Source organism: Carcharhinus amblyrhynchos, chromosome 26 (genome assembly GCF_965287045.1).
Source record: "Carcharhinus amblyrhynchos chromosome 26, sCarAmb.v2.hapA, whole genome shotgun sequence".
NCBI lineage: Eukaryota > Metazoa > Chordata > Chondrichthyes > Carcharhiniformes > Carcharhinidae > Carcharhinus > Carcharhinus amblyrhynchos.
In genome coordinates, this window is record NC_137349.1 from 40,366,257 (window position 1) to 40,390,598 (window position 24,342).

General features: G+C 40.7%; 1 protein-coding gene across 9 annotated transcripts in view; it reads right to left on the bottom strand.

The window, feature by feature from the left end:
* eps15l1a (epidermal growth factor receptor pathway substrate 15-like 1a) overlaps positions 1-24,342 on the bottom strand; it is a 380,478-nt gene that overhangs the window by 124,824 nt on the left and 231,312 nt on the right. For all 9 annotated transcript variants that reach the window (XM_080212644.1, XM_080212650.1, XM_080212643.1 and 6 more), the window contains one exon: positions 19,917-19,996. In XM_080212644.1, the coding sequence (XP_080068770.1) occupies positions 19,917-19,996 (80 nt within the window). The remainder of the gene's footprint in view (positions 1-19,916; positions 19,997-24,342) is intronic.

Genomic DNA, 24,342 nt, shown 5'->3' on the forward strand with positions numbered 1-24,342 from the left:
CCCTATCCCTAAAGCTCTTGAGATAGTGATAGTGAACTGCAATCTTGAAGCACTGCAGTTCTTGTGGTGTAGGTACACCCACAGTGCTTTTTCAGTAGTGGTTTGATCAACCATTTTAGAGAGCAATTAAGGGTCAACCACATTGCGCAGAGTCTGGGGATACGGATAAGAATTGTAGAGACTTTGGCCACCATCTTTCATGGGCATAGGGGTAATGCCAGAGGCGAAGAGGACTGTAAATATTACACTACTTTGAAAAAGGAGAGAAAAAGACTAAATCCACCAATTAGAGGACAACAGTCTAATATTGATGGTGAGGAAACATTTAGAGACACTATTCCAGTATAAAATTAATTAGCATTTGGAAACTATAGGATAAGAAAAGAAAGTCAATATAGGTTTGTTGTGATAAATGTGATTGTGTTTATTAATGAAGCAATGGAGTGGATTGATGAGACCAGCATGATTATACGTGGACTATCAAAAGGCATTTGATAAAGCTCCACATAATAACCTAGTTAGTAAAATTGAAGCCTGCTATACCCAAGGGTCAATGGTTATGTGAATAAGAAATTGACAAAAGGACAGAAAATAGTTGGGAGCAACGGTGAACAATTGGAAGAGAGCAGAGATATCCCCCAGGGGTCACTGTTAGGGTCTCTGCTTGTTATAAATAAATGAACTGCAAGGGGGATATTTTGCAGATAATGTGAAACTCAGAAAAACAGTCTGCGGCGAGAAGAGTGGTAACAGACTTCAGAAGGTAGAGATAAGGACTAGATGAGAAATTGGAGGGGATTTAGAACATAGAACACTACAGCACAAACAGGCCCTTCGGCCCACAAGTTGTGCCGATCATATCCCTACCTACTAGGCCTATTTACAACCCTCAATCTCATTAAATCCCACGTACTCATCCAGATGTCTCTTAAAAGACCCCAACGCCTCTATCACCACCAACGGCAGCCGATTCCACTCACTCACCACCCTCTGAGTGAAAAACTTACCCCTGACAACCCCTCTGTACCTGCTTCCAAGCACGTTAAACCTGTGTCCTCTCATAGCAACCGTTTTAGCCCTGAGAAATAGCCTCCGAGAATCCACCCTATCTATACTTCTCAGCATCTTATAAACCTCTATCAGGTCGCCTCTCAACCTTTCTCTCTCCTGGGAGAAAAGACCTTGCTCCCTCAACCTATCCTCATAAGGCATGCCTCCCAATCCAGGCAACATCCCTGTAAATCTCCTCTGCATCCTCTCAATAGCTTCCACATCCTTCTTGTAGTGAGGCGACTAGAACTGCGCACAGTACTCCAAGCGGGGTCTGACAAGGGTCTTATAAAGTTGCAGCATTATCTCCCAACTCCTAAACTCAAACCCTCGATTGATGAAGGCTAGTACACTATATGCCTTCTTGACCACATCCTCCACCTGCAAGGCCGATTTAAGAGTCCTATGGACCTGGACCCCAAGGTCCTTCTGATCCTCTACACTGCTCAGAATCCTACCCTTGATATTGTACTCCTTCACCCCATTGGACCTGCCAGAATGGACCACTACACATTTATCCAGGTTGAAGTCCATCTGCCACTTCTCTGCCCAGTCTTGCATCCTATCTATGTCCCGCTGCAACTTCTGACATCCCTTCAGACTATCCACAACACCACCAACCTTCGTGTCGTCGGCAAACTTACCAACCCATCCCTCCACTTCCTCATCCAGGTCATTTATGAAAATGACAAACAGCAAGGGTCCTAGAACAGATCCCTGGGGCACTCCACTGGTGACCGACCTCCATGCAGAAAAAGACCCATCCACAACCACTCTCTGCCTTCTGCGGGCAAGCCAGTTCTGGATCCATAAGGCAATAGCCCCTTGGATCCCATGCGCTCTCACTTTCTCAAGAAGTCTTGCATGGGGACCTTATCAAACGCCTTGCTGAAGTCCACGTAAACCACATCCACTGCTCTTCCTTCGTCAATGTGTTTAGTCACATTTTCAAAGAACTCAACTAGACTCGTAAGGCACGACCTGCCCTTGACAAATCCGTGCTATTTCTGATCATACTAAACTTCTCTAAACGTTCATAAATCCTGTCCCTCAGTATCCTCTCCATCAACTTACCAACCACTGAGGTCAGACTGACCGGTCGGTAATTTCCCGGGCTATCCCTGTTCCCTTTCTTGAAAATAGGAACCACATCCGCAATCCTCCAATCCTCCGGAATCTCTCCTGGCTCCATCGACGATGCAAAGATCATCGCCAGGGGCTCTGCAATCTCTTCCCTCACCTCCCACAGTAACTTGGGGTACATCCCATCCGTTCCCGGCGAATTATCTATCTTGATGCTATTCAAAAGTTCCAACACATCCTCTTTCTTATCATCCACGTACTCAATCTTTTCAGTCTGCCACAAACATGCAGTACAACCACCCAGATCATTTTCCACCGTGAGTACCGAGGCAAAGTATTCATTAAGCACCTCTGCCATTTCTTCCGGTTCCGCACAGACTTTTCCCCCTTCACCTTTTATAGGTCCTATTCCTTCACATCTCATCCTTTTACTCTTCACATATTTGTAGAACGCCTTGGGGTTCTCCTTAATCTTACCCGCCAAGGCCTTCTCATGTTTAGGGTGGATCTTTGGAGTCATCAGAAGTAACAGTGTTGCAAAGGGAAAAGAAGTCGTTGCAAGGTATTTCTCTAGTTATGATCAGGTAGATAAGAATGGAACCAAATGTGTGCAGTTCTGTAACTCGACAATGGTAGAGAGACATTAGAGAAGGATGGTGTGGTCAACTATGTCAACAGTTGTAGGCAGGTCCAGAATGACAAGGGGGATAAATTATCTTTGTTACAGTCACATAGATGCCAGTTGTGACTTTGAAAAGAGCTTTTAGTCAGGCTGAAGCTTTATTGGAGAGACTCAAATATGGAGTTCTGTGGAAAAAAGAGTATGGCGAAACAAACTACAAGAACATGTTTCAATACAGAAATCAGTGCAACAGACATTCAACATAGCTCAGGAATGAAAGAATTACATGCACATGGTGCAAATATCAGGCTCTGATAAAAGATACTAATAAATAGCAGATACAAATCACCATGTCACACCAAAACTATAATAATTAAAACAAAATTTCACATGACCACAACAAGCAACAAAAACAGATTTTATCATCACAAAAAACACATATCAATTTCAGACAGAATAACATTAATGCCAGTAGCTTATAACAAGGTCAGCCGCATTAACACAATGGCTACAAGGGCATGACAGGAATGCAAATTTTCCTCAGATCACTTAACATCTCCTCAAAGACATATCACCAGCTGCAACACTCAAATCACGTGTGTGATGAAATATTCACTATCTGCTTGGATGGGTGCAGCTGCAATACCACTTAGAAAGCTTACACAATTTGCAAGAGAACTGTTCACTGGACTAAGTCACGATGTGGAGCTGCCGGCGTTGGACTGGGGTAAACACAGTAAAAAGTCTCACAACACCAGGTTAAAGTCCAACGGGTTTATTTGGTAGCAAAAGCCATTAGCTTTTGGAGCGCTTGTGCCCCTTCATCAGGTGAGTGGGAGTTCTGTTCACAAACAGGGCATATAAAGATACAAACTCAATTTACAAAATAATGATTGGAATATGGGTCTTTACAGGCAATCAAATCTTAAAGGTACAGACAACATGAGTGAGACGACGTGACACATTGTCTGTACCTTTAAGACTTGATTAGCTGTAAAGACTTGCACTCCAATCATTATTTTGTAAATTAAGTTTGTGTCTTTATATGGCCTGTGTGTGAACAGAACTCCCGCTCATCTGATGAAGGGACAGCAAGAGCTCCAAAAGCTAGTGGCATTTGCTACCAAATAAACCTGTTGGACTTTAACCTGGTGTTGTAAGACTTCTCACTGGACTAAAACCAGGGGCAATAACCACCCTCCATCATTTGTGCACTGTGCCAGCTAGATGCACAAGGTAACTCACCAATGTTAATGTGACAGCACCTCTCTTTGTGACCTTCATCATCAAAAAGGTCATTGGAACATAATATGCAAGTCACATGTGATCCTGCCTTGGATATCCATTGCCATCTCTTCATCGGCACTGGGTTAATATCTTGAATACCTTATGGCGCAACGTCACACAGCGCATCAGCTGTCCGAGAAAGTCCATTCACAAAACTGCCCATTACATGCCACAACAACTGCTTATTGACACCAGCCCAATCCAGAATTATGGTTAGAATGGGCTAGAATGTATGGAGTTACAAAGAAAAGTTATCCAGTCTGTGCTATGCCTCATGATTTGACTACTAAAATGGAAATTCATATAGGCAAATTGCTGTGGATGCTGGACTCAAACAAAAACAGAAAATGCTGGAAAATCTCAGCAGGTCTAACAGCATCTGTACAGAGAGAACAGAGCTAACGTTTCAAGTCTGGATGACCCTTAGTGAAAATAATCATACTCTGTTTGACTGACCAGATCATTCAGCTGAAAGAACACAAAATAATTCATCCCAAAAAACAAGAACTCTTGGTCTTATGGTGTTAAACTTGCAAGGTCCCTAAATCAACAGAGCTTTTACTTTGAAGACCTAGTTAAATATTAAATAATTTATTTTGCTACAAACAGTAGAAAAATTGAATTTTAATACATTAAGCGTGTCTACAACATAAGAGATAATTGTCAGAATTTAGATATTTGAAAGACTACGTACACCTCAATCAATTTGAAGCTGCATACTCTGCAATATTAAAAATCTACTAGTCGTCGAGATGGTAGTATGTCAGAAATGCTGGGGTACCAATATCCAATATAGCACTGCAGCCACAACCTCAAACCACGTGACACCTTGTGGCCAATCTCAGCTGTATTACTATATCAAGAGGCATGTGCCCAAACCCTGAGGGACAGTTACCCCTGAAGTTATATCGCACATCTACTTCAAGTGACTAACTTGGAATCCTAAAAGTGAGCCATTGTGTCTTCAGATGGGGAGGAAGGGTAGAGGGAGAAAAAAACAGACCCAATTGTAAATTTAAATTTTCAGCACCCAAATTTCATGTCAAATGCGAAACAAACAACAAGAAAATCACCTGGGTACCCACAGCATAGTTTGAGGTGAAAAATGTGGAGTAGGAAATGGGTAATTCCTGTGTTAAATTTAGATGTTAGCAAGATGTTGTTGAGTATGTGAAATCCCCGAGATTTCTAGAAATCTATAGTTTGCAGATTTTATTAGCTAGTGCTGCATTTTTGTTTGAGAGATTATGGTTTAAGTATAAAAGGCACATTTAGGCCTAAATTAACAAAAACAATTAACATGACTGTTACTTGTTCCTCTTTATATTTAGTGATGTATCTAAGATTAAAATAATTCATACAAGACTTCTTCTGTAAACACATTCATTAACTGTGAAATTAGAGCGCCAGTGTCTCAACCGTGCAGGTTAACTATGAAACTGTGTCACAGCACATTGGCAGAGTCTCTGGCCACAATTTAACAGTCGCACTAGCTGCAGGGTGCAAATCCCATTAGATCTCACAAGAGACCAAGAACAGAATCTGCACTGGCGAAATTCCAGTTCGGGATCTTCCCGGCCCTGCCTCCAATGACATGGTCAGGCAACATCCAGGAAAGGCGTGAGCCTAATTCGTTTATATTAGCATACTTTACAATCTCATTATACAGTTTGATGCCACAATTTTTGCCCTCAATGTATCTACCCACCCAGCTGCCGTGACGTCATGCTGGTACGAATCACTGCTTGTTTTCAAAAATGAAAACCAGTCGTGATGATCTAGCAGGGCACATAGCTAAGTATAGCTCCAGGTGATCAGGGACATGCCCAGGTAGTATTTTGGCACTGACAACCTAACAGGCCAGGGGGAGCCTTCTGGGAGCCCCATTGGAGGGTTGGAGCCAAAACCATATACACAGACGGTCTGGAGGAGGGGACAGTGTAGGGTAACAAAGTTTGCTGATGACACTAAGATGAGTGGGAAAGCGAATTGCGTGGAGGACGCCGAAAGTCTGCAGAGAGATTTGGTTAGGCTGAGTGAGTGGGCAAGGACCTGACAGATGGAGTATAACGTTGGCAAATGTGAGTTTATTCACTTTGGAAGAAATAATAGTAAAATGGAATATTATTTAAGCGGTGAAAAATTACAACATGCTACTGTGCAGAGGGACCTGGGGGTCCTTGTGCATAAATCGTAAAAACTCAGCCTGCAAGTAATCAAGAAGGCAAATGGAATGTTGGCCTTTATCGCGAGGGGGATAGAATATAAAAAATATAAAAGTCTTGCTGCAACTGTATAAGCCACTGGTGAGGCTGCAACTTGAGTACTGTGCGCCATTTTGGTCCCCTTATTTGCGAAAGGATACATTGGCCTTGGAGGGAGTACACAGAAGGATCACCAGGTTGATACCGGTGATGAGGGGATTAGCTTATGAGGAGAGATTGAGCAGATTGGGCCTGTACTCGTTGGAGTTTAGAAGGCTGCGGGGTGATCTTATAGAGACATATAAGATAATGAAGGGGCTAGACAGGGTAGAGATAAAGAGATTCTTTCCACTTAGAAAGGAAACCAGAACTGTTTCTGAGCTGTAATTTTCTATAGTTCTAAGAAGAAGTTCCTCCTCAATGCTGTTCTCAACTGACCCCCCCTTTACCTAGAGGCTGTGCCCTCTAGTTCTACTTTGGTTCGTCCTTCCAAAGTGGAATACCTCACACTTGTCTGCGTTAAATTCCATTTGCCATTTTCAGCCCATTTTTCTAGCTGGTCCAAATCCCTCTGCAAGCTTTGAAAACCTTCCTCACTGTCCACTACACCTTCAATCTTTCTTTCATCAGCATATTTGCTAATCCAATTTACCACATTATCATCCAGATCATTGATATAGATGATAAACAGCAATGGAACAAACACCAATCCCTGCGGCACACCACTAGTCACAGTCCTCCACTCAGAAGAAATCCTCCACAACCACTCTCTGGCTTCTTCATTGAGCCAGTGTCTAATTCAATTTACTACCTCCCCATGTATACCTAGTGACTGAACCTTCCTAACTAATGTCTCATGAGGGACCTTATCAAAGGCCTTGCTAAAATCCAGGCAGACAGCCGCTTTCCCTTCATCCACTTTCCTGGTAACGGGGTCAAACATGACCGACCATGCACAAAGCCATGTTGACTCTCCCTAATAAGTCCCTGTCTATCCAAATATTTGTAGATCCTATCCCTTATCACACCTTCCAATAACTTGCCCACCACCGACGTCAAACTTATTGAACGATAATTTCCCGGATTTCTTTTGGACCCTTTTTTAAACAACGGAACAACATGAGCCACCCTCCAATCATCTGACACCTCCCCTGTGCATACTGACATTTTAAATATGTCTGCCAGTGCCTCTGCAAGTTCACTACTAGCCTCCCTCAAGGTCCGTGGGAATACCCTGTCCAGTCCTGGGGATTTACCCACTCTGATTTGCCTCAAGACAGCCATCACCTCCTCCTCTTTAATCTGTAAAGCTTCCATGACCTCCCTACCTATTTGCCCTATTTCCATAGACTCCATGCCCATTTCCTCAGTAAATACGGATGCAAAAAACCCATTTAGTATCTCCCCCATCTCTTTTGGTTCCATACATAGTCTACCACTCTGGTCTTCAAGAGGACCAATTTTATCCCTCACTATCCTTTTGCTCCTAACATACCTATAGAAGCTCTTTGGATTTTCCTTCACTCTGTCTAGCAAAGCAACCTCATGTCTTCTTTTAGCCCTCCTGATTTCCCTCTTAAGTAGCTTCTTGCACTTTTTATACTGCTCGATCTGTTTCTTGCTGCCTGGACATTTCATACAACTCTCTCTTCCTCTTAATCAGTGTTACAATTTCCCTCAAGAACAAAGGTTTCTTATTCCTATTTACTTTGCCTTTAATCCTGACAGGAACATACAAACTTTGCACTCTCAAAATTTCTCCTTTGAAGGCCTCCCGCTTTCCATTTACATCCTTACCAGAGAACAGCCTGTGCCAATCCAAACTTCCCAGATCCCTTCTCATTTCACCAAATTTGGCCTTTTTCCAGTTCAGACCCTCAACCTCAGGATCGGATCTATCCTTATCCATGATCAGGTTGAAACTAATGGCATTATGATCACTGGATCCAAAGTGTTCCCTCACACTCTCATCCATCACCTGCCCTAACTCATTTCCCAATAGGAGGTCCAATATCGCATCCTCTCTAGTTGGCACCTCTATATACTGATGTAGAAAATTCTCCTGAACACATTTCACAAACTCTACCCCACCTAAACCTGTAACAGTATGCGAATCCCAATCTATACGTGGAAAATTAAAATCCCCTACCATCTTTCTGTTTCTTGCAGTTGTCAGCTATCTCTCTGCTGATCTGCTCCTTCAACTCTCACTGACTATTGGGGGGTCTATAATAATAACCCCATTAATGTGGTCACACCTTTCCTGTTTCTCAGCTCCACCCAAAGGGCCTCTGTAGACAAGCTCCCTAATCTAACCTGCCTGAGTACCGCTGTAACATTTCCCTGACCAACAATGACTCCTCCCACCTTTTATCCCTCTGCCTCTATCACACCTGAAACATTGGAACATTGAGCTGCCAGTCCTGCCCCTCCTGTAGCCTAGTTTCACTAATGGCTATAATGTCATATTTCCACGTGTCAATCCACGCCTTCAGCTCATCTGCCTTCCCCACAACACTCCTGGCATTGAAATAGACACACCTCAAAAGATTATTTCCACCACACTCCATTTGTGATTTTGCATGAACTAACCTGTCTTTTTACCCCCAATCCACCATCTGCTCTGGTATTCTGGTTCCCATCCCCCTGCAAATCTAGTTTAAATCTCGTTTCTCAGGGGGTAGTGAATCTCTGGAATTCTCTGCCCGTTGAAGTGGTGGAGGCTACCTCATTGAATATGTTTAAGTCACAGGTAGATAGATTTCTGATTGATAAGGGAATTAAGGGTTATGGGGAGCAGGTGGGTAAGTGGAACTGATCCACTTCAGATCAGCCACGATCTTATTGAATGGCAGGGCAGGCTCGAGGGGCTAGATGGCCTACTCCTGCTCCTATTTCTTATGTTCCCCTCATGTCTGGATGTATAGGGGAGGTGGGGTGGAAGAGTGCACCAGTGCTTTTTTTGGTGGGGGGGGAATAATTCTTGTGCAGATTGGGGTCCCCTTTGAAGATGGCACTATGGAACCAGCCATTAAGTGCCAAAACTGAATAGTCAGGAACATTGCTATGGTAAGAGAATGCATAATAAGTTGCTCAGAAGAATAGCACCCCACTTGACAAAGACTTTGGAAACATCCATGGTCTTTACAAATGATTCCTAAAAATATTATGGGACAGGTCCAGAAATGCATATCAGAAAACTGATTATTAGTGAAAGCCAAACACAGATCAGAGCATATTCTGCCAAGTGATTGTGGATTGAGAGCTAATTGCAATTTCAATTAACATTAAAATTGCAGATATAAATAAAATATGGCTGTAGTTGAAAAGCTAAGAGGTCAAAAACAACAATGTTCATGAATAAAAAACCTGCAAAGTAGCAAAACATTCTTAAGTGCTCACAAAGGAATTATCAAACAAGATTTAATATTAAGGTATACAAGCAGGTAATAGGACATGCATTGAAGGCTTGTGGTCAACGAGGCAAGTTTTAAGCAGGATTTTAAAGGGTGAGAGAGGTAGAGGGACAGAAAGGTTCATGGAAGGATTTTCAGGATCTAGGGCTCAAGCGCCTGAAAGCTTAGTTGCCAAAGTGGTCTTTGGATGTTCCAGTTTTCTCCCACAATCCAAATACAGTAAATGTGCTAGATTACAGGGATAGGGTGGAGAGAAGGGACTGGGTTGAATACGCTTTTGATGAGTTGGTGTAAACTCAATGCACTGTTGGAATTCTATGGTGAAATTCAAGAATATGCAACAGTCCTGAACTGGAGAAGCACAGATATCACAAGAGGACTATTGGACTCAAGGAGGTTAGCGGGATAAGAAGGGACAAAAGCATGGAATTATTTAAAAAGAGAAAGAATTTCAAAATCAAGTTGCTACCTATCAGAAGCCAATACAGGTCAATGAGCATAGGGCTGATGGGTGAACTGGAAGTATTAGCAGCATAGTTTTGGATGAGCTGCAGTTTATAAAACATGTAAGGTGGGAAGTTAGTTATCACATTTAGTGTTGTATTTTTCCCTTTTCGTCTGAGACCTGTCAATCACAGTCTATACCTCTGTCTCACTGTTGTCACTATTAAATTACCCTCTAGCTCTTCTAATCTAATGGAAGTAGCTGATACAGGCTGCTAAAATTCCCTGGGGTTTCAGAATGGGATGAGGTGGTGAGGGGAGGGAAAAAGGAGGAAAATATCAACTGATATTTCAGATCCTACATAGAAAGAGAGAGAAAGAGAGACTGGCTTGGGTGCGATGTTTTCTCACACAGAATAGATCATCAACATTCATCGTCAAGGTTTACATAACTTGCTTGTGGGGCCAATGTTTATGAGAGAACAACTAAGTCTTTGGAACTATAGCTCCAGTCATAGCCCAAGAAGGGAAGAAATGTAGCCTTGGGCACCGTCACTACAGATCTGATTACTGACATACTTGTTTTTATTTGTTCTCAGACATAGGTCAAACTAGAAATGTCAGCTTTAGTGGCTCAGGCACTTTAGTCGGTATTAGAACGGAGTTGAGGAGGAACTTCTTCACTCAAAGGGTGGTGAATCTCTGGAATTCTCTGCCCGTTGAAGTGATGGAGGCTGCCTCGCTAAATATTTTTAAGAAGCGGGTTGATGGGTTTTTGATAAGAGAGGGGATTAAGGGTTATGGGGAGAGGGCGGGAAAGTGGAACTGAGCCACAACAGATCAGCCATGATCTTATTGAATGGCGGGGCAGGCTCGAAGGGCTAGATGGCCTACTCCTGCTCCTATTTCTTATGTTCTTATGTTCTTATTAATAACCTGCCATTGGCTGGTAGGTTCACTGCCTGAACAACACAAATGAGCCAGTGGTTTCTTTCTTAAACAATGTTCATCCTTTTCTGAAACAAGATCACAAATGGCTCAATCTATTGAATTTGTTTTTGCAATGTGTCATATGGTGGTTATGGTTATACCTTTGAGTTGCCAGTCCTGTACATAACCACCAAGCACCTCATTCTGACCATGATGAAATAAAATAGCTCCCATTTGTGCATTTTTATGATACACTTCAGACAATAAAACAGATACAGAAACTGTTGCCTTGAGCTACAACAGTTCATAACATTGCAAATCCTTGAATGGCATTAGAGTCTTATGGATACACCCAAGGATCTGTTAATTTCAGATTCCAAATACCAAGTTTTCAAACCACTATTGACAGTAATGAAACAAAAGAACACATTTAAAACTAATAGAACATATTTAAATCCTGCAATTCTCATCCAATTGATAACTTGTTTATAAATATTACATCAACACATCTATTGAGTAAGATATTAAACAGAGGTCCTTGAAAAAAAAAATAAAAATTCACAACATTGTTTGAAGAGGAGAATTTGCCTGGTATCAGACCAATATTCCTCCCTTAATTAACATCATTATAAAAACAGATACTGTGAGACTTTGGATGTGCAAATTAGTTTCCAGATATGCTGCTGGCTGCACTTCCAAAGTAATCCATTAGAATCTGCCACAGGCTTGTAAATTCACCTCCTAAATAACACAAATGAGCCAGAGGTTTGTTGTTCTGACAACAATAGTCATTGTTTTCTGGAGCCAAGGCACAAATGATTAGATTATTGAATTTGTTTTTGCCATGTCCAACAGTGGGATTTACAAAATGCTTTGAGATGTCCTGAAAATTAAATGTTTGCTAGGGATCTGCTGAAACAAACAAACCTGGCAACCGATAGGAGATTAAGAAAGTCTCTCTATATAAGTTAGCTGCAGGGCTTTATGGTAATTGAGCCTGTGCATTAACAGAATAGAATTGCAGAGTAAAATGAATATGATATCTTGTACAATGGAGTGGGAGAGATGTGCTAAAACCAATAGGAAATCCTGCTCTATGTTATCTTCTGGGCAAGTCTGTGATGTGACAATCTCACCTAATTTTAACTTTCATTAGTGCTGGGAACCTGTACCACCCAACAGTCACACATATGACTATTAATATCGGGACTCGTATTTAACTTTCCAATTACGAACATCAAAATTGAAAACTCTGCTTTCAGGGCTCCACCTACCCCTGCTGAATTGGAAACAAGTCACACTCTACAAACTTGTAAGAACTGTTTCTCAGTCTTTTTTTTAAGTACTGTACAGTGTGGTGAATTATTTGATGTACACAGGTAAAAGTTATGTCAAGGCAAGAATTTCAATCAGCTTATTTCAGGCAGAATTGGCCCAGATTAATGTGGATAGACCACCACAGGGAAATGGGTCAGTAGCATATTTAAACATATGCATACATGGTGGATACAACTGAAATATGCAAAGACATTTATGTTACTGCAATTTGGGCTGGCTTTAAAGAGTGAGAGAGAGAAACCAGGAAATGATGAACCTTCTAGTCTAATATCTGTTGTGGGGTAGTTATTGGAATCTATAGCTAAGGATAAAATGTCCGAGCACAAAGAAAATTGAGATCTGAGAAAGTCAACATGGATTTGTAAAGGATATGTCACGTCTACAAAAAAAAATCAACTATTGGAGGAAATAACTCAGGCAGGAGAAGGTGTATGGATGTTGTTTCAATGGACTTCCAGCAGGGTAACGAATAAGGTTCCACATAAAAAGGACAAGCTCCTGAACAATGTGGCAACCCAATCCTAGCACAAACATAATCTTCAAGAAGCAAAACAAAAGTTTTCTTTACGATATTAAGTTTCTATTGATCACAATTAGTTTGCCGTAAGCAGCTTTGTCATTTACATGTCCAACACAAAAGACTAACAGGGATTTGGAAAACAAGTGCTGAGGTTTGTATTTTACCTGAACATACACTCTTGAACGAAAACTGGAAAATCTCACCTTTCCTGCTTATTGATAATTACTGCATTATAACCATGTGGCAAATACACTGAATCTTACAGACAAATTTAAAATGGCAGCAACCAAACTGTCTAGAAAACATAGAAAATAGGAGCAGGAGAAGAACATTCAGCCTTCCCATGTACCTTCTTTGTAGACAGTGCCGAGTACAAGCTTTGAAATAAACACTGTTACTGGCTTTGAAAATAATTTTACAGTTGTGTAGGATCAGAAGATTACTAACATTTGCTCTCAACCACTATACCCAGATTAAAGGCATGTTTATCATATGCTTATCTTCAAAAGGAAAATCCATCTGGAATTGGGCTAACTTGTGATACCATCCCCTACCTTGTGGTCCTGTGTTGTTGGGTATCTTCTACAGAACTATTACAAAGGCATATAATTGATAATCACCTCAATTCTAAAGGTGATTGATTTTCACAACATAAATGCAATATTCATTGAGTTAAATAAACTGAGCTGATGTTGAGGAACTCTCCTCACAGACTGTAAGCTCTTCCTCAAATACATTAAAATTAAACCACTTACAGGCAACAGGGTTTTAAAATAAAGATTTTTTTAGCACAACTTCAGAAATAGTTAGTATACATGTATTCTAATTATATATCCAGAAAACTATTTTCTATAAACTTCTAAATTGCAGCCTTCACAGGAGAACTGGAAAATAGATGGGTTTCAGACAGTGCTATTTCTTGACTTTTTATGAATAGACCATACAGTTGTTTTATATATATAAAATGGTGCAAAACCGGCACTGAAACAACAAGAGTTACACAGATAAATGCGAGGTGATGCATTTTGGTAGACTGAACCAGGGTAGGGCTTACTCAGTTAATGGTAGAAGGTTGGGGAGAGTTACAGAACAAAGAGAGCTAGGGGTACAGATTCATAGCGCCTTGAAAGTGGAGTCACAGGTGAACAGAGTGGTGAAGAAGGCATTCAGCATGCTTGGTTTCATTGATCAGAACATTGAATACAGGAGTTGGAATGTCTTGTTGAAGTTGTACAAGACATTGGTAAGGTCACGCTTGGAATACCGCGTACAGTTCTGGTCACCCTATTACAGAAAGGATATTATTCAACTAGAATAAGTGCAGAAGAGATTTACTAAGATGCTACCGGGACTTGGTGGTTTGAGTTATAAGGAGAGACTTGATAGACTGGGACATTTTCCCTCTGGAGCGTAGAAGGCTGAGGGGTGATCTTATAGTGGTCTATACAATAATGAGGGGCATAGATCAGCTAGATAGTCAATATCTTTTCCCAAAAGTAGGGGAGTCTAAAACTAGAAGACATAGGTTTAACGTGAGAGGGGAGAGATACAAAAGGGTCCAGAGAGGCAATCTTTTCACACAGAGGGTGGTGAGTGTCTGGAACAAGCTGCTAGAGGCAGTAGTACAGGCAGGTACAATTTTGTTTTTTAAAAAGCGTTTAACAGTTACATGGGTAAGATGGGTATAGAGGGATTTGGGCCAAATACGGGCAATTGGGACTAGCTTAGGGATTTAAAAAAAAGACTGGCATGGACAAGGTGGGTCAAAGGGCTTGTTTCTATGCTGAAAACCTCTATGACTCACTGGTCGTGATTGAATTCATTGTAAACAGAATGCAAAAGTTGGAAATTGGTTGAGCATGGGAATTCAGTGCAGAGGGGAAGGAGGGATGCTGCTTTTGCCTCTATGACTTGAAGTGATTCATATAAGCTCAAGACAGTGAATATTTAAAAGCTTTTTTGTTCTTTACTGCTTAGTGCAAGAAGTAGATATAATAAAATATCAAGATCAAGCTATGGCAAAGCTGATTGAGAATTTTGACCGCAGTTGTGGAGTATGAGTCCACAGCAAGCAATCTGCAATGGATATCTCAACCTCTGATCTCTCCTGCTCACTGAGCTGGACTGCAAGTTTGGGATACTGTGACATCTAAGGGAGAGGGGGAACAGTATCTGGAACATTTGCTCCAGATGTCAGTCACAGATCATTGAGGGGTACAGGTTCTCAATGTGGTTAACATGATCAATAATGTTCAGATGACTGAAAGCTAGATAAGGTAAAGAATAAGGACATTCAGTAACCATTACTATCCAGTAGGTATAAAGTACTTGCTATGAATAAAGACTGTCAATACAGACTGCTAGAATGCCAACATAACAGCCTGGAGCACAAGCCTGACCAATTAGCCAGTTGGGTGCAGAGGCAAGTATAATGTGTAGCTGTAATGAATTCAATAATTTGGCAGCAGGTGGGCAAGAGGATTGAGGTCACATAAACTGTGTCTGTCAGGTATCAGGGGGGCAAATCCTGAAAGCTAGTGGGTTTACTATCAAATAAACTTGTTGGACTTTAACCTGGTGTTGTGAAACTTCTTACTGTGTTTACCCCAGTCCAACGCCAGCATCTCCACATCATGGGTATCAGGGTGAGCAACATCTCAAAATAACTTGAAAAATATCTGAAAGAAGGGGGAGGGAAGACCCTATCATTGTGATCTGTGTTGGTACCAACAAAATGGGGAAAGAGCAGGCAAGGTCCCATTGAGATTTCAGGAAATGGAGCTACGTAACAGAAGGCAATGGCCTAGTGGTATTATCGCTGGATTACTAATCTAGAAACTCAGCTAATGTTCTGGGGACCTGGTTTCGAATCCCACCACAAATGGTGGAATTTGAATTCAATTAAAAAAAACTGGAATCTACTGATGACCATGAAAGCATTGTCGATTGTCGGAAAAGAGTATATTGGAAGGTGAATACGTGGCTGTAGAAATAGCATGGTAAGGAGGGGTTCCATTTCATCAGACCATGTCACCACTTCCAGCACAGGAACTGTACTTTAAGGAAAGGTGGTCACAAAGGCTTTAAACTAGTAAATGGGGGCTGGAGAGGACACAAATAGAAAAGTAGTATGAATAATTGCTCAAAAACAAACAAAAGGGAATAAAGTACAGTAAGAGACAGAAATTGTGCTTAAAAGTAGTACAGTTAAAGGAAAAGCTAAAAGATGTAAAGTGATTAAACCAGGAAAGAAAAATAAATCTTGTGTGAGGGAAGCTTTATAACAAAAGGACAGGTTCAACTGTGTGACCAAGTATTCCTTGTACAGATGTACTCAATATAAAGAATCAAGTGAATGAATTACAGACACAACATGGAGAATATGACATAGTAACCATGGCTGAGAAATGGCTTCAAGGTGTTCAGGACTGGGAACTAAATATGCCAGGTTATAAACCCCAAAGAAAGTTGGGGAAAATGGTAGATGGGTACAAGTAGTAGCCTTAGTGATTAAGGATCAAATCACACAAGAGAATATACAAAAGAGGTAGACGGGCAGTGCAGAGTTTATGGGTAGAATTAAGAAAAAACAATTTAAAAAACTAACATAAATTGTACATAGATCCCTTGGTGACTGCTGTGAAGTAATGATATGTATTAATTAGAGATTAACCAAGCACATGGTAAAGGCAGAATGATTTTAAGGAATGATTCTGATTATCACAGAAAGCAATAGCATATCAGAAAGGTAGTGAATTTCTCGGATGTGATCAAGATAGTTTTCTGGAGCAAATAACCTAGAACCAACAAGGAGGCAAGCCATACTAATTTTAGTAATCAGCCAGTTTAGCTAGCGACTGAACAGAGCATGAACATTTACCCATTAGTGATCATAATATGGTAAAGTTTGAACAGGAGAAATGCCAAACAGCTAAGATTCTAGGTTTAGATCAGGCTGCCTTCAAAGTAGGATTCTTACAGAACCAGTTTATACTCTAAAGTGTGTCACCCTAAATTATTTTTTGAACAGCTTCCACTGATAATCTATCGCTTTCCTCGTTAACAGACCCATAAGAACATAAGAAATGTTCTGGTTCTGTAAGAATCCTACTTACAAAAACAATCATGGATGATTAGAGAGATGGGAGACATAAGGATAAAACAAAAAGCATACAAAACATTGCACAGATGAGAAGCTGATGATCTAGTGGTATTATCACTAGATTATTAATCCAGAAATTCAGCCATATTCTGGGGACCTGGGATCGAATCTTGCCACAGCAGATGGTAGAATTTGAATTTACTGAAAGATATATGGAATTAAGAATCTACTGATGACCATGAAACCAATGTTGATTGTCATAAAAACCCATCTGGTTCACTAATGTCCCTTTTAGGAAGGAAATCTGCCATCCTTACCTGATCTGGCCTACATGTGACTCCAGAATCACAGCAAATATGGTTGACTTGTGACTGCCCTTGGACAACTAGGGATGGGCAATAAATGCTAGTCAGCCAGTGACATCCATGTCCCATGAATGAATGAAAAAAAATCCTGATGAACATCTGCAATGTTCTCACTTGCTTTCTTTAAAATCCTGGGATGGAAACCATATAGGGGTGTATCACACTGCAACTATGATAACACTTCAAAAGTACTTCATTGGATGTAAAGCACTTTGGGATTCTATGTAAATGTAAATGCATAATATATAAATATTTATATATGGATTCATAAAATTATAAAAAGATATGAATAGATTAAATAAATGGGTGAAACTGTGGCAAATAGATTTCAGTGTAGGTAAATGTGAGGCCACCTACTTTGGACATAGAAAGAATAGGACAAAGTACTTTGTAAACAGTGAAAAGTCAGAGGCTGTGGAGGTCCCAACCAACCATGAACATAAATTATTAAAATCCATTAACAAATATAGTAAATAATGAAAAGATTAATGGAATGCTGGCTAAATTCCAACTAGAAGGTGAGAACAAAAGAGGATAGAAGGTAAGGTATGGCAAGTCAGTTTGGACCCACATCTGGAGGACTGCGAGAGTTCAGCACACTAAATCTCATGAAGGATTTATTGACCATAGAAGGAGTACGGTGTAGATTTACCAGAATAATACCTGAACTCCAAGAATTAATTTACAAGGAAGGATTGCAAGAACCAGTGTTGCATTCCCTGGAATTAAGAAGTTAAGGGGTGATTTATTCCAAGTAGTCTATGTATTATGGGGAACAAATAGGGCAGATGGAGATGAATTATTTCCAGTTATTGGGAGTCTAAGACTTAGGGACATAATCTAAAATTGGAGTTGAGCTTTCAGGAGCGGAATTAGGAACATTTTCAAGGATAGTAAAAGTTTGGAACTCTCTTTAAACAGTGAATATTGACACAAGATCAGTTATTAATGTTAAATCTGGAACTGTTAGAGTTTTGTCAACAGAAGTTATTATAGGAAATGAGGCAAAGACGATACATGGATTAAATTACAGATTGATCGGGAGTTTATTAAACAGTGGAACAGATTTGAGGGGCCAGTGTTACCGAGTCACTAACTGGTAAAAGAAGGTGCTTAAGGGAGTTGTTATATATCAATTTTGTATCACTAACTAAAAATGGAACAGAATACTGAAGCAATTTCAGGATTTAATAGTTCCAAAAATTCCTTTCAATGATTGAAAATGAGCCATGAATTTTAATATTGAAATCCATCAGAATTAAATTAAGTAAATGGCGAACACGAAGCAGAGTTTTTACAGCTTTCAGGGAGGCCATTCAGGCTCCCATGCCAATACTGACCAACTAAAAGAGCAGTCCACTTTGCTCCCATTCCTCTCATTTCAGATTTTTCAAATTTTTATCAAGTTCCCTCTTAAAAGCTACCAAGCATTCTGCGTCCATCACTATTTGTGGTCAGGCAATCCAAAACCTAACACAATCCCCTTACGTAAAAGAAAATCCCCAATCTCTTCCTCTGTTTCTCATTTATGGTTTTATAATTCCTTTCTCTCAGTGTCCATTCCTTTCTCTCAGTTTCTCGGTCTTCATATCTGTTCCCAGGGCTCCTCTTTCAGTTCGAGCTGTTGTAATATCTTTTTTATATTTTACCACCCTTCTTTGCCACCTCTCATTCTCTATATCCACACTGCCTCTCCTTCACCCACCACTCTCCACATCCTCTCAGTAAATGCCTATTCCTCCTCATTTTCAAATACCATAATTTAAGCTCCTCCTTTTAGAACAAAATGGTTCCTTCATGTCCTCAACTGATATCCCACCAAATTTGTTATCTGTCATGTTACATTTTTGAATTACCAGTATCCCACTACCATCTGCATCTTTCGCTGCTTTCTGAAGGTCTTTTCTTCATGATACCCTTATTCATCATTCCATCACCCTCTTTTCCTGCTCTTGCTCAGCAGATTCCATACAAAGATAGCAAACGGATCATTTTGCTGGTTTCCACACCATTGTCCAGAGCTAGCAACACTCAGTCATTTGCATGTGCTTCTTTCAATCCAGTGCACTATACCCATAAAATTCCACAGGCATGATCTCTCTCTCTCACCACTAAGCCCTCAAATGCCCAACCAATTCTGTGACAAGGCACCGAGCACTCTCTCACAATGAAGGCTGCCTGCTGGGCTGCTTTTGCACATCAGTTTCACAACCAGCTTAGGAAAATGTATCAGTCGCTCAGTCAAGGGAAGGTGTATGATCTTTCCCTAATACACTAAATTTCTTGTAAGTATCTCAAAGGCTGTTCTAAATGATACCACAACAAAATGTCCAATTATAAAGCTACCCATCACTTTCACATCTGCACACATCTATGACGAGATGGAATTTGACCAGCTCCAGAACTTCTGATTCCCAAACCATTTCCTACAGTATCAGCCACACAAGAGGAATTATCTTCATTCTGGCTTTCTGTGACCAGTGCAAGGAGAAATTAACTGATTCAAATACAAAGGAGATCATTCAGAAAACTTTGAGACTCAAACTATATATTACCTTGGACATCTGGGTGAAGTCTGCAAAACCTCCACTCCCAAAGGCACTACTTCCAAAGGGGTCCAACGTTCCAAATGGATCTGTACGAATTAACAAGCTGGTTACACATTCTGTCAGCAATGCAAAATATCTTCATTTCAATTTAATCCTCAAAGTGCAAATTTGAGGGCTTTAAACAAAAAACAACTTTAATACATACTTTGTATTTCTAAACGATTTTTCACTTACCATAAGCAAGCTGTAATGCTAAATGCTTCACATTTGAACTGTGATCCATAAAAATGTATCAATAGCTCGGCAGAAATTATATTCAATCTTACCAATGAGTAAATGAAGCCAGTATAAATATAAAAAAAAAGCATTTCAACTGTATGAGAGTTTAATTTTGGAGACTTACAGTTTAAGCAACTACTCAACATTTTCTGAAGTTGCAAGCACTTTTGCCTCCCACAAACTACCTCATTATGACTCTGAATGAAAAATCTCATTTCTATTAGTAATTAACACTACAACAAACACCCACGACCCCGAGAAAGGCCAAATGTGTTTCAGAAAACACCTCATGCTTTCACACAGCTGGAAAATTCACCATTTGGATTTTTAAATGTAATTTCTCATTCAGGCTCTGTAATTGCAGCTTTTTAAAATTATTTGTTCAGGGGATGTGGGTGTTGTGGCCTGACCATTTATTGCCCATCCCTCAAGAAGGTGGTGGTGAGCTGCCTTCTTGAACTTCCGCCATCCATGTTGTGTAGGTATACCCACAGTGCTGTTAGGGAGAGTTCTCCAGGATATTGACCAAAATGACAGTGAAGGAATGGTAACACATTTCCAAGTTAGGATGCTCCATGGCTTGGAAGGATACTTCCATATGTTGATATTCCCATGTATCTACTGGCTTTTATCTACAAGATATTAGTAACCAGAGTTTTGGACGTTGCTGCATTGGTGTGCTGCTGCAGAGTATCTTGTAGATGATACACACTGCTACCACTGATGTTCTTGATGGAAGAAGTGCATGCTTCTGGATGAGATGTCAATCAAGCTCTGTCCCAGATAGTTTCAAGCTTCTTAAGTGTTGTTATAACTGAACTCATCCAGCTAAATGGAGAGTATTCCATTGCACTTGTGTAGCCAGTGGACAGGTTTTGGGGAATCAGGAGTTGAGTTAATTACTGCAAGATGTCAAGCCTCTGCCCCACTCTTATAGCCACAATATTATAACGCTAGCCCCCAGTTCAGTTTTTGGTCAATGGTAACCCCCAGGATGTTGGCAGTGAGGTATTCAGTGATGGTAATGCGATTGAAAGTCAAGGGGCAACTGTTTCATTCTCACTTATTTGAGATGGTGACTGTCTGGCACAAATGTTACTTGCCATTTGTCAGTCCAAGCCTGGATATTGTCCAGGTCTTGTTGCGTTTGGACATGGGTTGTTTCAGTATCTGAGGAGTCGTGAATGGCACTGAACATTGTGCAATCATTGGCGAACATCCTCACTTCTGACCTTATAATGGAATGAAGATCATCGATGAAGCAGCAGAAGATGGTTGGGCCTCAACTCTCCTCTGTAGAACTCCTGAAATGATATCTTGGAATTGAGATGATTGATGTCCAACAACCACACCCATTTTCCTTTGCGCTAAGCATGACTCCAACCAGTGGCGAGTTTTCCTCCTGATTCCCATTGATGCAATTTTTGCTAGGGTCTCTGGTGCCACACTTGGTCAAATGCTGTCTTGATACAAAGGACAGTTGCTCGCACCTCACCTCCTGATTTCAGCTCTTTTGTCTCCATGTATGAATCAAATTGATGTCAAGGTCAGGAAACGTGTGATCCTGAAGGAATCCAAACTGAGTGAGAGTCGGTAGGTTGTCACTTTGCAAATGCCACTTGATAGCACTGTTGGCAACACCTTCCATAATTTTGCTGATGATCAAGAGACGGCTGATATGACGGGAATTGGCTAGATTGCATTTGTCCTGCTTTTTGTGTACAGGACATAACTGGGCAATTGTCCACATGGCCAGGTAGATGCCAATGTTGCATCTGTATTGGAACGGCTTGGCTAGGGATGCAGCAAGTCCTGGAGCACAAGTCCTCAGTATTATTGTCAGGGCCCACAGCCTTTGCAGAATCCAGTGCCTTCAGCTGTTTCCTGTTATCACATGGGATACGTTAAATTGGCTGAAGATTGGCATCTGTAATAGTGGAGCCCTCTGGAGGAGGCTGAGGTGGACTTTTCACTTGACACCTCTGTCTGAAAATTGTTGCAAATGCTTCAGCCTTATCTCTTACACTGGTGTGTTGGCTTTCCTGTTATTGAGGGTGAGAATATTTGTGGAGCCCCCATCTCTAATGTATTGTTTAATTGTCTAACTTCATTCACAATTGATGTGGCAGGATGGCAGAGCTTGGATCTGATCCACTGGTAGTGCATGTACTGTTTGTCTGCAAGTAGTCCTGTGTTGTAGCTTCACCTCATTTTTAGGTATGCCTTACATTGGGGCCTGGCATACCAACATACTGGCATACTTCATTGAACCAGGGTTGCTCCTTTAACTTGGTAGAATTGTAGACTGGGGAAATACTAGGAGGTTACACAGATTGTGGTTGAGTACAATTTTGCTGCTGCAGATGCCCACAGAACCTCATGGTGGCCCAGTCTTGAGCTGGTAGATATATTATGAATCTATCCCATTTAGTTGTAACCAGGATGTAAACACTCACTCCAAATTCACCCATTGGCAAATTGACCAAGCAGGCAAGGAATAGTCACCAGCAGTAGAATGAGAAATATTTCTCAGATTTTCAAATTAAATATTTTAAGAATTACCAAATACTTTCACTTTTGAATCGCAGAAGGAAATAATAAAATCAATCACGGGGTGAGAGGACTTATGGCAGTAAAACCATGTCTTACGAGTCAAACCTTCATCTTGGTAGCTAAAAACGTCACTCATTTATAGTGCATCTTAGTTAAATTCAGTGCACTAGCATGTAGGCCATCATGCAAATTTATGGAGCAAAAATATTATGGTATTTCAACTTCACAACTTAACAATGTTGAAATCGACCACTTCTCAAGAAACCTCTTCTGAAAAACGGAACAGACACATTAGAATGTTACTAGCCTTTAATTAGGTTACCATTGCTCTCATTCCTTTGTTGCACAGTTAACCTTACAGCTGCTCAGCATCCCATAAATGAACACCAGATGTACCAGAGGTGGCTTAATAAACAGAATCCACATTTTTAAGCTAAGGTATGTTGCTTTCCCTTTATTGTCATCGTATGTTCACCACTGTTTTCGGTTTCTCAGCCAAAAGAATGAAGAGTATGCACAATAACAATGCTCTATGGTATTGTACAGCAACCCAGCAGGTTCTATTCAGAGCAAATCACTTTACAATTGTACTGCTATCAAAGTCACATTTGGCTGTTGTTTGATTTCCTTGATATCCACAGTTTCGTAGTGATTATAAATCAGTCATTCTTTCAGGCTAAACAGCGTGAATATTCATCATCTATAGGCTAGCTATAGGATGACGAAATAGAACAAAGCAGCACTGAAAAGTAGTGAAATAATCAATAATATGTGGAATTCTCTAATTAAAATAATTGTTGCACTCTCCCTGACCAACACTGAGTACTGTTTTCAGGCTTGTCACCTTTGGCTCTGTGGTAGTACATTCATCTCTGCATCAGAAGGTGGTGAATTCAAACTCCTCAGCTCAAAGTCCAGAGTGACTTCACTCACAGAGAGGTTAAACCAAGAATCCAACTGACTTTTCTGATGGACAGAAAAAGTGCTGCAGTCCCTATTCAAAGTCCTCCAGGGTACTTTAGCCAATCACATCAACCACTAAAACACATTCACTGGTTATTTATTTAAGTACTGAATGTGACCTTGTTGTGTACAAATTGTCACATTTCCTAGATTAAAACAGTGACCTTTTCCCAAAAGTGCCAAATTGGCTTCCTTCCTGAGGTTGTGAAAGATACTATACAAATAGATGGCACGGTGACATAGTAGGTAGCACTGCTGCCTCACCAGGGACCTGGATTCAAATCCGGCCTTGGGTGACTGTATGTGGAGTTTGTACATTCTCCCGTGTCAGTGTGAATTTCCTCCAGGTGCTCTGATTTCCCACACTCCAAAGATGTGTAGGTTAGGGGGATTAATGGAGTAAACGCATGGGGTAACAGAGATAGGTCCTGGGTAGGATGCTCTGTTGGAGAGTCGGTGCAGACTCGATGGGCCAAATGGCCTCCTTCCGTACTGATTTTTAGAGATGTAAGTGCTTTCTATTACTGGTCCTGAAGCAGATTTCAAATCTTGCGACCAATATGCAACCTCAGTATCTTTGAGTGGCCAGTTGCTCAGGATCTTCACTATCAAACCTGGTTCCAGGTTTATTACATTT